The 13,882-nt window shown below is 40.3% G+C and overlaps 1 protein-coding gene across 6 annotated transcripts in view; it reads right to left on the reverse strand.

Moving 5' to 3' along the window:
- Nucleotides 1-223: 223 nt before the first annotated feature.
- Sorcs1 (sortilin related VPS10 domain containing receptor 1) overlaps nucleotides 224-13,882 on the reverse strand; it is a 510,611-nt gene continuing 496,952 nt past the window's right edge. The window contains exons 25-27 of one of the 6 annotated variants that reach the window (XM_021648751.2): nucleotides 10,029-10,134; nucleotides 9,740-9,900; nucleotides 4,663-8,347 (exon numbers count right to left, since the gene is read on the reverse strand). In XM_021648751.2, coding sequence (XP_021504426.2) covers nucleotides 8,340-8,347; nucleotides 9,740-9,900; nucleotides 10,029-10,134 — 275 coding nt within the window. In that variant the 3' untranslated portion in view covers nucleotides 4,663-8,339. Of the gene's footprint in view, nucleotides 1,108-4,662; nucleotides 8,348-9,739; nucleotides 9,901-10,028; nucleotides 10,135-13,882 lie in introns of those variants that run through there. The other 5 variants (XM_060390945.1, XM_021648753.2, XM_060390928.1 and 2 more) reach the window with 5 other exon arrangements.

The following is a 13,882-nucleotide window of genomic DNA, read 5'->3' on the forward strand; positions in this document are numbered from 1 at the left end:
TATGCTATAAATTTTTACTTAAACTAGTTACCACATCTTTATGCTGTAAAATTTGTTATTCATATTCTATGTAAATGTCTATATGTATGTGTGTATAGAATGTAAGATTATATATTTTAAGAATTTGGGGCCCTTGAAATTTCATTATAGTGGGTGAGGGTAACAAATGATAGCAAAGAATAATGACACATATATAAGAAAAGGTCAAAGTGAAACTCATTACTTTGTATGATAACCTAAAAATTTAATTAAAAATGAATAAAATATATCCAGAAAGTTCATGGATTACAGATACAAAAACAGCATAGTAATATTTTCATCTCAGTCTGAATTTCAATTGATTAAAAATGACATTCAGAGTTGTTTAATTTTTAGTTTTTAAAGAGAATAATCACACAGTTCAATAATTGTGACATTGCTAAAAACTTTATATACAGTTTATAATTATTTTATTGGTTTAATAAGCATATAGATTTCCTTATAAGCATTTCTTTCATACCCTATTTAAGGTAGGTTTAGTCCGATTGTTTGAGGACTACATGCACATTTCAAAGATGAAGGGAATTAAAACATCCATGGTTTTAGAAATTAAAAAAAAAAACAAAAGAAAACAAAACAGGGGGTAATATTGTTTTAGATTTTCATGTAGTTTTCCTTATTTATAAGTGTATATATTCACATGTATGGCAGTCCTGGCAATCCAGAACACTGAATCCAGAACACTGAATGCAGAACACTGAGGACTTTAGGCAAGTGAGAGCTCTTTCACTGAGATATCCCCTTGCCTTGCACTGTCTATACAAACTGTCATTTCACCCCGTGACATTTTACATTCTGCTCCTCATGTCTCACAAAAATTTTCCTATACCTCCAGATACTTTACAAAAATCATTTTATTTTTATTTTATGTGTATGGGTGTTTTGCCTGGATGTATATCTGTGCACCACGTGTGTTCCTGGTGCCCATGGAGGTCAGAAGAGGGTGTCGGGTCTCTCGGAACTGGAGTTACAGATGCTTGTGAACCACCTTGTTGGTGCTGAGAATTGAACCCAGGTCCTCTGCAAGAGCAGCCAATGTTCTTAACTGCTGAACCATCTCTCCAGCCTCTAGAAAAATAATTTCAATGAAAACCATCTATGTTAAATATGATTGTCACCATGTCATTAGTTTATACGCACTAATTAAGTCTGTTTTCTATACCTAAAAGCTGTTGTTAATATATAAATATATATAAACAAGATTTTAAGGAGGTATACAAACATACACATATTGAAATACCTTTGTACTATTCATGTATATTTATGTTATCTAGAAAGGTATGTTTATCTTTAAAACCTCATCACCTGCCTTGTCAGCTCACATGTGGGTTCAACCACCTTCTATAGTAGAGAGTCTGAGAATAGTTCAACATTCTTGGGACCAGAGTCACATTGCCAAAAGGGAATTGTGGCAAAATCTGTGAACTGTGTGCTGCTTTCAGGGGTGGGGAATCAGGTAAGACTGCCAGTAATATGTCTGGGTCTCAGGCTAAAATGATGATGGATATGAGAGTTGTCTTCTTCTATTCACTTTCTCTTCTGCTGTCAGAAGAGATTTCACTACTAGATTCAAGTATTTCATCTTTGTTTTGCTTATGGGATGGCTTCCTTAAGTAGCTAAGGCAACTGACGATTCCCCTGCCTCTGACAGTTAGAGGTAGAGGTACAGAACCAAACCCAAATCAAATTACTTTTTAATTGTCCATTGTACTGTTCTATGGTGCTACTTAAAATGAAAATCTGTCCCACTGTTTTAATGTGGTTGATATCAATTTATTAGGTTTTAATTTTTTAATTTCCAGAAATGTGACTATTAGGTATGAGAAAGTATTTGTTGGGCCTTCCTTGTGGCACTCTGTGATTTGGAAAATGTTTATTGTGCTGTATTGCATAGTGTGATGATTTTATTGCACACACATGCCTCTTAATAAAATTGAGTGTTTATTCTTTTTAGCAGTTCTATGGGGAAACTGTTGATCACATGAAGTCTATTTCCCTATAAGCTCAGAAGCATTTCTAATTGTTTTTGTTTCCTGAGTGATGTGGTCCCAAGGTTAACTTTGGAAACTGAGGCAATGCACTTTTTATCCAAACAGATGGTTTAGTTTTCAGCCTTTCAGGTCTAAGAGAAGTGTTCCCTGGACATCTAGACATTATTGCTTCTAAAGACAAAACTCTCCTCTCCCTTATTCCTGCCCAATCAGATGCCTACTATGTGTTATTTTTACATTTCAGTGTCTAGAAATATATATGTAAGATAGAAATATGTTATAGTAGGCAGCTATAAAATATCTTCCTTATTGGCAGCTGTCTTACACTGTCCGTAGCTATGTCTGCACGTGCAGATCAATTCATATCCATACTCTAAACCACAGATTCCAAGCAGCATTTGTAACATGCATAATAGACATTTCCTTGTGGTTTTTCCAAGGAATCATTTTGGGATTCTCTTATTATGCAAGTGACATCCAAACATGATTTTTTTTAATGATTGTGTGTGTGTGCAAGTGTGGGCATACTTGTGAACAGGTGGACGAAAGAGCACTACATTTGGGAATCAGTTCACTTCTGCCACCTTGTGGGATCTGCGTGTTGGACTCGGGCCATTCCCAGGTTATGCACAAACACACTGACCCTCTAAAGTTACCTTGCTGTCTCAAATTTGAATTTTCAAATACTCACTTCTATTATTTCCTCAGGAAATTGGCAAACAAATTATTGATTCAGAAACCAAATTTAGGGCTTTGGTTTTTATTCTACTTTCTAGCTAGCTCTTTTCCTCTTCTTCATTTTTTTTCCCTGAACAGCAATTATTCTTCCTTAAATTAATTCCTAAGAATAGCTCCTTGAGCACAGCAGCTTGAGAGCTAGCAGAGAAGAAGGGCAGGGAGGTGTTGAGTCTTGACAAACAGCAATTGGACATGTAATTAGAGGTGCTGGCTGGGTTAGGCTTGCCACGAGAAGCCACCTCAGAGCTCGGTGCTAAAGAAAATGGACTTACTGACAATACTAAAAATCAAGGGTTGAGTATCATCAACCATTTATCTAGTGCCCCCTAATGGCAATGTCCGGTGCTAGATGATGAAGGAATACAAAGAATAAGTTGAAATATAGGTCTTCCTGTAAGAGAGCCCTGGGTTTGGGAAGAAAGGTACAACAGGATATATTCACCCAAACATAGGATCCACCATCTAACTATGTGAGCATGAGAGACAAGCCAGAGAAGAGCATAACAATTTAATCTGTGCTGGGGCCGAGGAAGCTTTGTCCATTTAATTTAGGCTAACCTTGGCTGGGGTATTGTGCCACTTGCTGGTCTATTTGTTGAAACTCATTCTTTATGCTCTTCCTTTCTAATCTCTGTCTCACTACATGGCATCTCATGGGCTCTAGCACCCACATGGACAGGACTGAGAAAAACGACCATCCCTTCCAGTCTCCTCTCCCTGGGCAGCATTACTGGCCTTAGCTGTGTCTCCTCCCTGGCTTGCGCTCCAGCCAGACACAGGTGCCTTCAGCTTCAATCTAGTTGCTCAAGACTCTGACAATACCTGTGGTCCTCCAGCTTTGGAAAATTACATGCTTTCTCTAGAGGTTTATCTATTCTGTGCTGGCATGATGATTCTTCTGCTTTTTAGGCAACAAATCCTGTTTTTAATCACTTCTGTGTAAATTATGTAGGGACTTTTTTTTTTCCTTCACCCTGACTGACACGAGAGATGGACCATCCCTAGACAGACAGAAACAGCACACTTTCTGGCCTATAATCAGAGCACTTGATTTGTGAGGTTAAAGTCAGGCTAAAAATAGTCAGGGTTCTCATGCATTCTGAAATGGGGCTAATTGGCACCAACATTCTAATCCCAACAGACCTCTGTGGAGGCAAAGGATGTTTTAATATTTGCAGACCGAATATAAAGAACAACATATATCCAGTGAGATTTCAATTACATGGACAAGCCAAGAGACTGAAGATCTTTGGATCTAGTCCACACTTTTATCTTCCACTAATTTCAAACCACCTATGTGACCCTTTGGGGAATGACTCACCCACTGAGAATGTCAAAGCTGGAAGGGGTCATCTTCCTCCTCATTATATGCAGGAAGCCACTGCAGCCTGTGTATGTTGGAGCAATTTGCTCAAGGTCGTATAGCAGGCACGGCCAGATGTAGAAACCCCTACCCCAGTTCCAAATGCAAAGCCCTTTCTGCCCTACCCTAGGAACGCTTAGCATTGCTGCAAGTGCCAGCTCATTGCATCCAGGTTCTGTCCTTTGGTAACTACAAGGTCTTGAACTGCAATGTTCCCTATAAATAGTGTAAAATTTTGAATTGAAAATATTGAATTAATAATGAACATATTCCCCATTCCAGAGTAGTAATTTTTTAGTGAGTTTAAGTGCAACACAGCACTTTAACAAAGTGATAGGAATTGTAACAATCAACCAGAGTGTAAATGGAATTCAGGAAGTAGAGAAGTTTGTGAGTAGAAAAAAAAAAATCTCAAGGGTTCAGAGTTAAATTTATTTTCACACAATTAGCATGTATTAATCTTGTAACTATGTCATTTAAAAATAAATCTAAAGCATGTTTGGAATTAAATAAACACATCGAGACCAAGACTTTAGAGACATTATCTGTTTAATAAATATGATTGTAAAAGCAATAAACAAGAGCAATTATACAGTACACTACATAGTATTTAACAAAAAATACATCAAAAAAGTCATTTTAAAATTAGAAGTAGTTCCAATACTATAAGAAAACTTTCTTTTGTTTTATTTTTAAATTGGCTTCCTATAAAAATAAGTTGGCAAATGAGGGGTTTCAATGCTCAGTTGGAATCCTGGAAAACACAGAACAGCTGCCAAGCACCCCATTGCTTTCAGAGTTGCTGTTTGGAACTTCTGAAAAAAAAGCAAAGCAAACCTCTGCAATTTGGACAGTGAATCCAATTAGAATAAGGCAGGGGGGGGCTGAGGGTGGGTAGGTCAGGGTAGAGCATGCACAGCCTGCACTCCGGGCTTTTTAAAGGGTGTTGCATTACCTAATTATTAGCTTGCCCCGAATCTTACCTCCTGTGTATTCCTCCCCACACTCCCTTGGCCTTACGTCCACCAAACTCCTCCTTGTGTTTGCACCTGCTATTCGTGAGAGGTAGGCACGTGGGGCCCTCCCACTTGTAGGTTCTCAATGTTACTTTCTCATCAGGCATCGGCTGCCAGGCCTGGTATGGTGATTCTCAAACTTGAGCCTATAGCATAATCACCTGGATGACTTGTTCAAACACGTTTGGGACCACCATGACCCATAAGCAGAAAACATTACTATTGATTCCCTAGAATTCAAATAAAACAGCAGGGTCTGTTTTAGCCTGATTTGAAACTGCATTTCACACAAGTAGAGGTGACGCTGATAGTGTTGCCTTAGGCATCACACCTTGAGAGGCTCTAGTCAAAGTTGTAGGAACCATGAGGTCCTCTCTAAGCAGTGCCTTGCCTCACCAATCGCCTACAGGTGGGAGGGAGCTTGAGGAGAGAGGCACATGAGGACACTGAAGAGGCTGAATCTAATGCTGACCACTTAGGTCACTTCCCAGGGTGCCAGGAATCTCATGCTCATCTCTATTTTAAATGAAGACATACAGCCCCTTCTTCCCTGTGTCTCTTCATTCACTCACTGTCATTTCATTGACAAACAATTTTAGAATATTATTCTAGGCAAGGCACTGTGCTATATCAAGAGTGTTCTTTATTTTTAATAATGATTTTTTTTTTTTGAATTAGAATACATTGAACTGCAATGCTGAGGATTCCCTGTGCTGGTTTGAGTGAACCGAAACTATTTTGGTTTCCAAATACTTTCTCTTCCAGACTAAATATGGAAGACTCCAACTGAAGAGAATCAATGAAAATGTTTCCTATGAGATAGGAAGCTTGGCAGGTTGAGAATTGATTGATTACTTCCCAGGAAAAATTGACTATGCAAATTCACATGGGACACCCTCTACCATTAAGGTTTCTGCCTGATTAGCCTCTAGCAATTGCTTTCCTACTTTACCCTTGCTTCAGCCATACAAGGCAGAGGTCATCTGATCACTGAATCAGCCATACAGGGCAGGGGTCATCTGATCACTGAATCAGCCATACAGGGCAGGGGTCCTACTGATCACTGGGATACACCAAGGCCCTGGACAATACCCTGTTGTTGGCTTTGGGACATAGCCAAGAAGGAGGCTAGGTTCTAGAAGTGGTTTACCAGAATATCTTTCATCCCAACTTGAATGTGGGCTTTCCCAGTTCACAGTAGTGAAGGGATGTCAGTCATTAGAAGGACCTGAACAGGAGCACAAGCTCTGCTCTTCTTTCTGGGATTCTTTCGTGATTCTTCTGGGAAAACTGGTTTTCTTTTGCTTTGAGGCCATGAGGGTGTGAGCCTTACTTTGCTGTAGGCAGCTATTCTTCCTTTATATTGATATTTTTTTCTTCATAAATACCATGACAATTGAAGGTAAGAGAACACACACGAAACCAGTGATATCATCTTACACGGTCAAAACCTCATCGCAATATAAGAGAAGACTGACCTGTATATGCTTTTCAGCACTCTTATGTATTAAGTCCATTAACCTGCTTCTCCTTCTGGTTAAAGATCAGTTTTATTTTACAAATGTGGTTGCTCAAGAGAGGAAATATCAGATTACAGCAACTATCACAGAAGATATTACCTTGCATGATAGTCACACAGTCAAAACATTTCTCAAGAGAATCTCCTATAATCGGACCATTTAAGTTTTTGTGAATTGCCCAAACAAGCACTGTTCATCTATATGCTTTCCTTTCCAGGTCTGATTGCTTTGTGTGTGTCAACTGTTTTACGTACAGTTTATGTTTCCAGGTTGGCAAGACAGAGGTATTTGGCAAAGGGATATTCTAGAGGAAGAGACAAAGGAGAAATGTAACTGAAGCTAGCTGGGCAGGCTGCAGCCTGGCCAGAGCACAGGAAAGCTGGCATGCGTGGGAATGTACAAAATTGAGAGAGCTGAAGACTTGAGAGAAGGAGTCAGGGGTGCCATAAGCTGGACCACATTTAGGAAGTATGAGGTGAAATATCCAAAATCTAGCAACACCTTTGAGGAGAAAAAAAAAATGAGAGGAGTGGGAAGATAATGGGAGATAAGGAGGAAAGAACTAAAGGATGTCAAGAGAACACGTCCACGTGTGGATGGCAAACACATGGGAAGGTAGGAGAACAAATAACTACTGGGGAAAGATTCCCACTTGTTGTCTTTGTTTTTACATTAGTTGGGGCAGGAATAGGGAAAGTGTCAAGGAGAAAAGTTGAGCAGGAAACAAAGGTCCATTTCTGATATGCTTTGCTTCCCAGCCCCTCTTCTGTTCCTGTTAAACCTGCATACATGGATATGGATCTTTAACTAGCATCTTTGTCCCTGTGGCCACAGAGAATGGAGAGAAAGCAGCCTTTGGTCACTCCTGACCAACAGAGCCACTAACACTAACTTAGAAATGAAAAGTGACACTAAGCAAAACAGAGAAGCAGCTCAGGGTTTCAGAGCTCTGTGCATGTCTTTGTGTCTTAGGAAAAGGCTGGGGATGGCTAATCCACCATCAGCCCATAGTGCTAAAATAGGTGTTAAGTCTAGAGCCAAGAATATTTCCCAAAAAATACATGCAGATTTCCTTGGCCTGTATATGTTATGAATTTTCTACAAACACGACCGATCAGAAAAAGAGAAGAGAGGGCGAGGGGAGTGTTTTCCGTTAAAATAGAGCACCTGTACACTGCCCCTCCAAACGTGTTCTCAAGGTATTGTCCACATGCACAGGCTTAAAGCTAAGAACCCATGTTGTCTGTGTCTGAAGAATTTAAACGTCCCGATGCAGTGAGTGTTATTTGTTATTTTAGATTTTGATTGTATTTATTTTATTTTTTTGTTTGTTTTACTGGCGTCATCCATTTAAACATTTACATAGGTAGGGGTTTCTTTTGTGCTTTGATTCTCAGCAACTATGGAAATACTTCCTGGCAAAATAGGAAACAGAACAACAGAAGAAAAAAAAACATAGTTAGTGGTCATGAAGGATGATGTACTTGACAAGAGCGAAATTCTTTTCTGATCAGCAGGTCTCCTGTAGCCTTTGGGGTCTTTTCTTAAATTGCAAATTGTGCCCCAGCAGATCCCCGCTTTGGCGATGAAGGTGGAGTGGCTTGTCTTGGTCTTTGCAATCGGAGAGATGAGTCGCCGGGTTGAGCAGAAGGGGAGGGAGGGGAGGGTAAAGCTACTCTCCTAAGAGAAAACGTGTAACACTTACTCATTTAATGACACTGGAAATGGAAAGGTGTCAGAGACTGCAATGTGCAGCAAAATTTTGGTAGCGAAGGAAGAATTGCTACTTTAATAAAGAGCCACTGTGATTCATACCGCACAGAAATGGAGACAGAGAACCAAACAACCCCCTAAATAATGCAGCATTTCAGATGCTTTAGAGGCGAATAGACAGATTATGTGGTGTTACTCTGGACAGGAAGACAGAAAAGCGTCTATACTTTTTAACCCAAAGCTATTGTGCCTTTTTATTACCCTGGCTTCTCCAAATGAAAGAAAATGAACTGTGAAAATTGGACACCAGATGTGGCTGCAGTTGTTATTATTATCTCCGGCTAGTGCTACTCATTGCATTTAAACTTCCTCTAATACAGCCACAGACCTCTCTCTTATCCACTTAAAGAGAGGATTCTCTTTCCGTCTGCAAACTTTGTTCCAAGTAACAGATTAGAAGTCTTTTATATAAAGGCCGTGCAGGTGATCTGGCATCACAACATTAGCATGAAGCATGAACTATAATATAAGTTCTCCATTTCAGTAAGCCACAGACAGTATGGCCCAAAGAGGGAAAGGATTTGACCGTGGTGACTTCATGAGTTTGTCAGAGTGGTCAAAAACTTTCATAATATCATAATATTTATCAACTGAGCTTCAGGATTACTCCAGCTAGGTATCAGACTCTCATGTTTAGATCACAAGCAAATAAAGCTGCACTGACATCTGTTGTAAAAACTTCTAGTCAAAACAGAGGAAGGCATCTGTCTGCCCCTCTGCAGTCTAACTCTCCAACTGGTCTCTCAGCACCCCCAAATACTAAGTATTCTGCAAACTGCCTGCCCCCTTGTCTTCATGTTCTCAGTTTCCACATTTTCAGGGTGATAGTTTCAAGGCAGCCACTGGACTAAAATGAAACAAAACAACAAAAACCCCTCCCTATGTGGCTGGGTTAGCCAATGTCCATACGGCAGGCTCTTCCGGCGTTCTTAGGATTGTCTGTGGTAGAGACTGCTATGTTTTGTACAATCCACACCTTGTTTACCTCCTGACTTTCTGCCCACCTCTCCCAGACTCTGAAGCTTTTCCTTCTTAAATGGCATTAGCAAAAGACTATGCTCCTTGCTCATATACTTCTGGAGCTTAGTATTTTAGAAATAGATTTTTTTTAAAAACGGGAAAATTTAATAGAGAGGGAAAAAAGCTAAAAAGGAGCAAGAAAGGGGCATCTTAGCTGTTTCTCTCAAGTGTGTTAGAGCAGGAAAAAAGTGGTTATGTGAAGCCAGCAAGGGGTTAGAGGGTGGTTAGTGTCAACTACTCAGCCTGGGCAGCTGGGGGCCACCAGCAGGCATCATTTACCTAGGATCTGTGATTCCACCTTCTCATCTACAAGCTGGCCAGGCCTCCTGAGGTCAGGGTGAGGGACACTGGCCCTGCTCTCATTGTGACTGACTGGACTGGTCAGCTCTTGTTCTTTCTCATTTTGCATCTGGGCATAAACATTAATCCCCGGGATCTTCCTAGAACATTAACAGAAAGCATCACTGCTCTGTACCAGAGGTGAGGTTCACTGTGGTTTATTGCTTCTGCACCTGTCAGAAAGAGGGAAGAGGTGGGGGGCGAGGGGGATGGAAGAGCGACCACACACCTTTTAAACTTGTAGATGACAAATACGGCCAGCCCCACAAACAGCACCGAGAGCAACATCAGCATGGCGGATCCACTGTGGGTTGGCGAGAGGTCCACCAGGGGAGCTGGGGAATAAACAAAGCACGGACATTAGCAGACTTGAGCAGGACCACATGGGCGACAGACAAGCTTGGTAAACCCCGGGAGACCCCGTACGATACGCAGGCACGATGGATGGTCCACAGCTAAGCCGGCATCGAGTGTGCCCCAGGTCCCAGAATGCTCCAGCTGGTCTGCCCAAGCGGCCCTTGCTCTACTCAGCCCATTCCTAACTGTACAGACTTGGGCTGGTTGCCTCACTTTAAAGCATCATATGTAGCTCTAAGAGAAGCGCAAACCTCACTGGATGGCTGTGTTGTATCTACTATACCTGCTCTTCAATCTCTTTATTAATATTTTCTCTTACTAAAATGTTGGTGCTGTCATTATTATTAATTAGACAACAGTGTTATTGATGGAAAACATCTTGATAAATTCTAACATACTCCATGCTGCCTAGGTAAGCCCACCATCAATGTGCTCAGAGCCCTTAAAATTGCCTTTATTTATTTATTTATTTATTTATTTATTTATTTTTTGAGACAGAGTCTCTCTTTGTAGCCTTGGCTGTCCTGGACTTGCTTTGTAGGCTAGGCTGGCCTCAAACTCACAGAGATCTGCTTGTCTTTGCCTCCCCAAGTGCTGGGATCACAGGCATGTGCCACTGTGCCTGGCTGGTAAAAGCACCTTAATAACCTTATTTTATTTATTTATTTTTTTAGGATCTTTTATTTTTTTTATAACCTTATTTTAAAATAAAACATTAAATGTTTTATGTTAACTACTTAGCACTATACTAAAAAGGTGCGCCAGAATGGCTCTGAGGGTATGCTTTCACACTACTGTTAGATAGAAACACGGTAAGCCTAAATATTCTAAGTCAGGGATGCTCTACAATTGTGGTGGTGGTGTTAATGCTGTTGTTATTATTGTTATTATTATTATTGTTATTATTATTATTATTTTCCTATGAATTGTGTGTTAGCTTTTCTCACTAAGCACAGTGGAAAAGCAGTCAAACTATAAATCGGAAGGAATTGTGTGTGTGTGTGAATGTTTGTTTTTGTGTCAGTGTGAAGGATTAGCTATATATGTCCCTACCTTGGAAATTGCAGGACACAGAACTGGAAAGCAGCTATGGAGCATGCTTCTGTTGTTTTGCTTTTTTATTTTGTTGTTCTTTTGAACACACGAAGCTGATAAGTTAATGCTTGAAAAGGTCAGTGCCCTGATGATGGGGGAGAGGTGTTCCATGCAATGGACTCTACAATTCTAAAATTCATGACACTCTACCCCAGGAACACTAGCACCTCAAGCGCACGAACTTCCTCACAGACAAAGCTGAAATCTCTGCATGCAAGAGACCCCCTGTCTGAGTTTCCTTTACAGGGCAATTCTAGGAAACATCTCTCCCCAACTCCAAATTTATTCTTCAGGGTCAAACTTCTTGCGCTTGTAATGACTGTTTGCAATTAATTTTTACCATATCAAGAACTGACATTCAACAAATGTGGTATAGCTTAAGCCTGAAAACAATCTGCCTGTACCTTGTGGAAGCATGGACAGTGACCTTTACCTTCCATCAATTTAAGCAAAGTCCGATACCCAGAAATGCAGGTGACCTTTAAACACCTTTTCTATGACTTTTCTCTGTCGACAGCAAAGAGGGTGATGGTCTGGTCATCCAAGCAGAAAAGTTCAAGAGTAAATGACTACAATATTAATGGTCTCAGACAAGACCCGTGGTTGCATCTGCTCTTTCTGATTTTTGAAAGATTGTATTTCAGCTAATACTAGAAAGCATATTTTGTATTACTATAAAGTAAATTCAAATTAAAGGTCTCAAGCTTCTTTCTTAGAAAATGGGCTTAATTTATTCAGGAAGATCCACTCTTACAGACACTAAATATAAGGAACATGCTTGTTTTCTCGCCACTGTAAGCCCCGCAGCTTGTTGCAGAGGAGCATGTACTCTCTGGTGTGAGAGCCAACAGAGCAGCCTCAGTGCAGTGGAACACCCAGAGCCAAGGCACTTGATACTCAAACTAAGAGAATGAAGCCCTTGGTGCTATCAACAAAGCCCAGAAACGCATCTGAGTGCATGCTGCTATTGTTAGACTATCACGGGGGAAAAGAACACTTGTTGTTAAGATTTCTCCTGTCTGTTTTTAACAGATGGAAGACAGGGGCTGTCAATCACATGACACAAACAAAAGCAATTAAATACTCAGAGCTGAAGGCCACTCGACAGGATGTCAACTAGTTAATGCAGAAAGAGAAAGAGAGAGAGAGAGACTCAAATCTGAGCTATTCAAACACACACGAATATCCACAATGTCATATGCCCCATCTGGTGTAAAGATCCAAGAAATTAAAAAGAACATTTCTCAGGAAGGGGTTAGGCCCAAGATAGTAGATGGCATAGGAAGAAAATTCAAAAATGACACGAGTTACAATACTACGCTTTAGAAGGAAAACTCAGGATCCTAGATCATACACATTTAAACTTTGATGAGATACACTTGTGTATGAAGAGACGAGTCATGGACAGACAGACAACAGGCAGATGATATAACAACTGTCATCTCACAGCCAATCTTGTTATCTCCATATTTGTATACAATGCCCACAAGCTCAACCACTGTATTGTTTTGAAGCTGCCTCCTCCACCTCATCCTTCTTTGTATCACAATATCAGTATCACATGAAAGGAATAAGAATATAACGTAAAGGTAACATAAGGTAAAGCATTGACTTTTCAGTGAACAAATGGTGGTCCAGGGGTTCATGGATGATGAGGACAGTCAGAGGCATGAATGAAGAAAAAGTCTATATATCAAGCAAGAGCAAAAGCAGAACAGAAGTGAGGTGCAGCCAAGAAAACCACAGAGCTTACTTAACAGGATAGCACTTGACATTTTTTTGTTAATATTTTTTTCTCTTGAGACAGGGTCTCCCTTATATAGCCCTGGCTCTCCTGAAATTTTCTATGCAGACCAGCCTGGCCTCAAACTCACAAAGTTCTTCCTGCCTCTTCCTACCTACCTCCTAAGTGCAAAGATTAAAGGTGTGTGCCACAAAGCCTTGTGCAATGTTTGAAATACATGAAGATAGTAAGGGAATTACCTTAACTTTGTTCTTACTCAGATTAATGGAAAAACATACACATGTGTGCACACTTGACACACCTGGACGCCATTTTACTGATCCTTGCTTCCACCTCCCACTGTGTCTCTACTTTCTCCACTAACTTTTCCAGGCTTCTATCATTTACACTCAGATCATCATTTTCTTAAGGAAGCAGCATTAATATTGTTGTAACTATCACCTTCTTTGCAGAACATTAGTTTCTATATTTTGAGTTCTACAATGTGCTCTCCATTCCATCCCCCAGTTCTACATCTCATAGCCACTTCCTGGAGGCAGAAGAGTAGCAAAGAACCAACAGCAGTGGGGAGATTGTGTTCCTTGTTTAGCTTCTGCTTGCTAATCCGTGCCTGCATATAAAGGAGTTTATTACTGCTCCATACATCCAGACTCACATATCTTAATTTTCCCAATATTCAGCTATGTTTCCATGCTTTGTTGAGGAATGGAGACTAGGGATAAGTGGATTTGTGCTTGTTGTGTGGAATTAGCATAAATTAGTCCGTCTCCAGCTGCAGCATCAACAAGGCAGATGTAAAGAAAAAAGGCTCCGAAAAGGTTTTGGCCATTTTAAATGCACAGTGTATAACATGAATACAAGCATTACTCCAGGTGATTGGACATCCC

Source organism: Meriones unguiculatus, chromosome 1 (genome assembly GCF_030254825.1).
Source record: "Meriones unguiculatus strain TT.TT164.6M chromosome 1, Bangor_MerUng_6.1, whole genome shotgun sequence".
In the NCBI taxonomy this organism is placed as follows: domain Eukaryota; kingdom Metazoa; phylum Chordata; class Mammalia; order Rodentia; family Muridae; genus Meriones; species Meriones unguiculatus.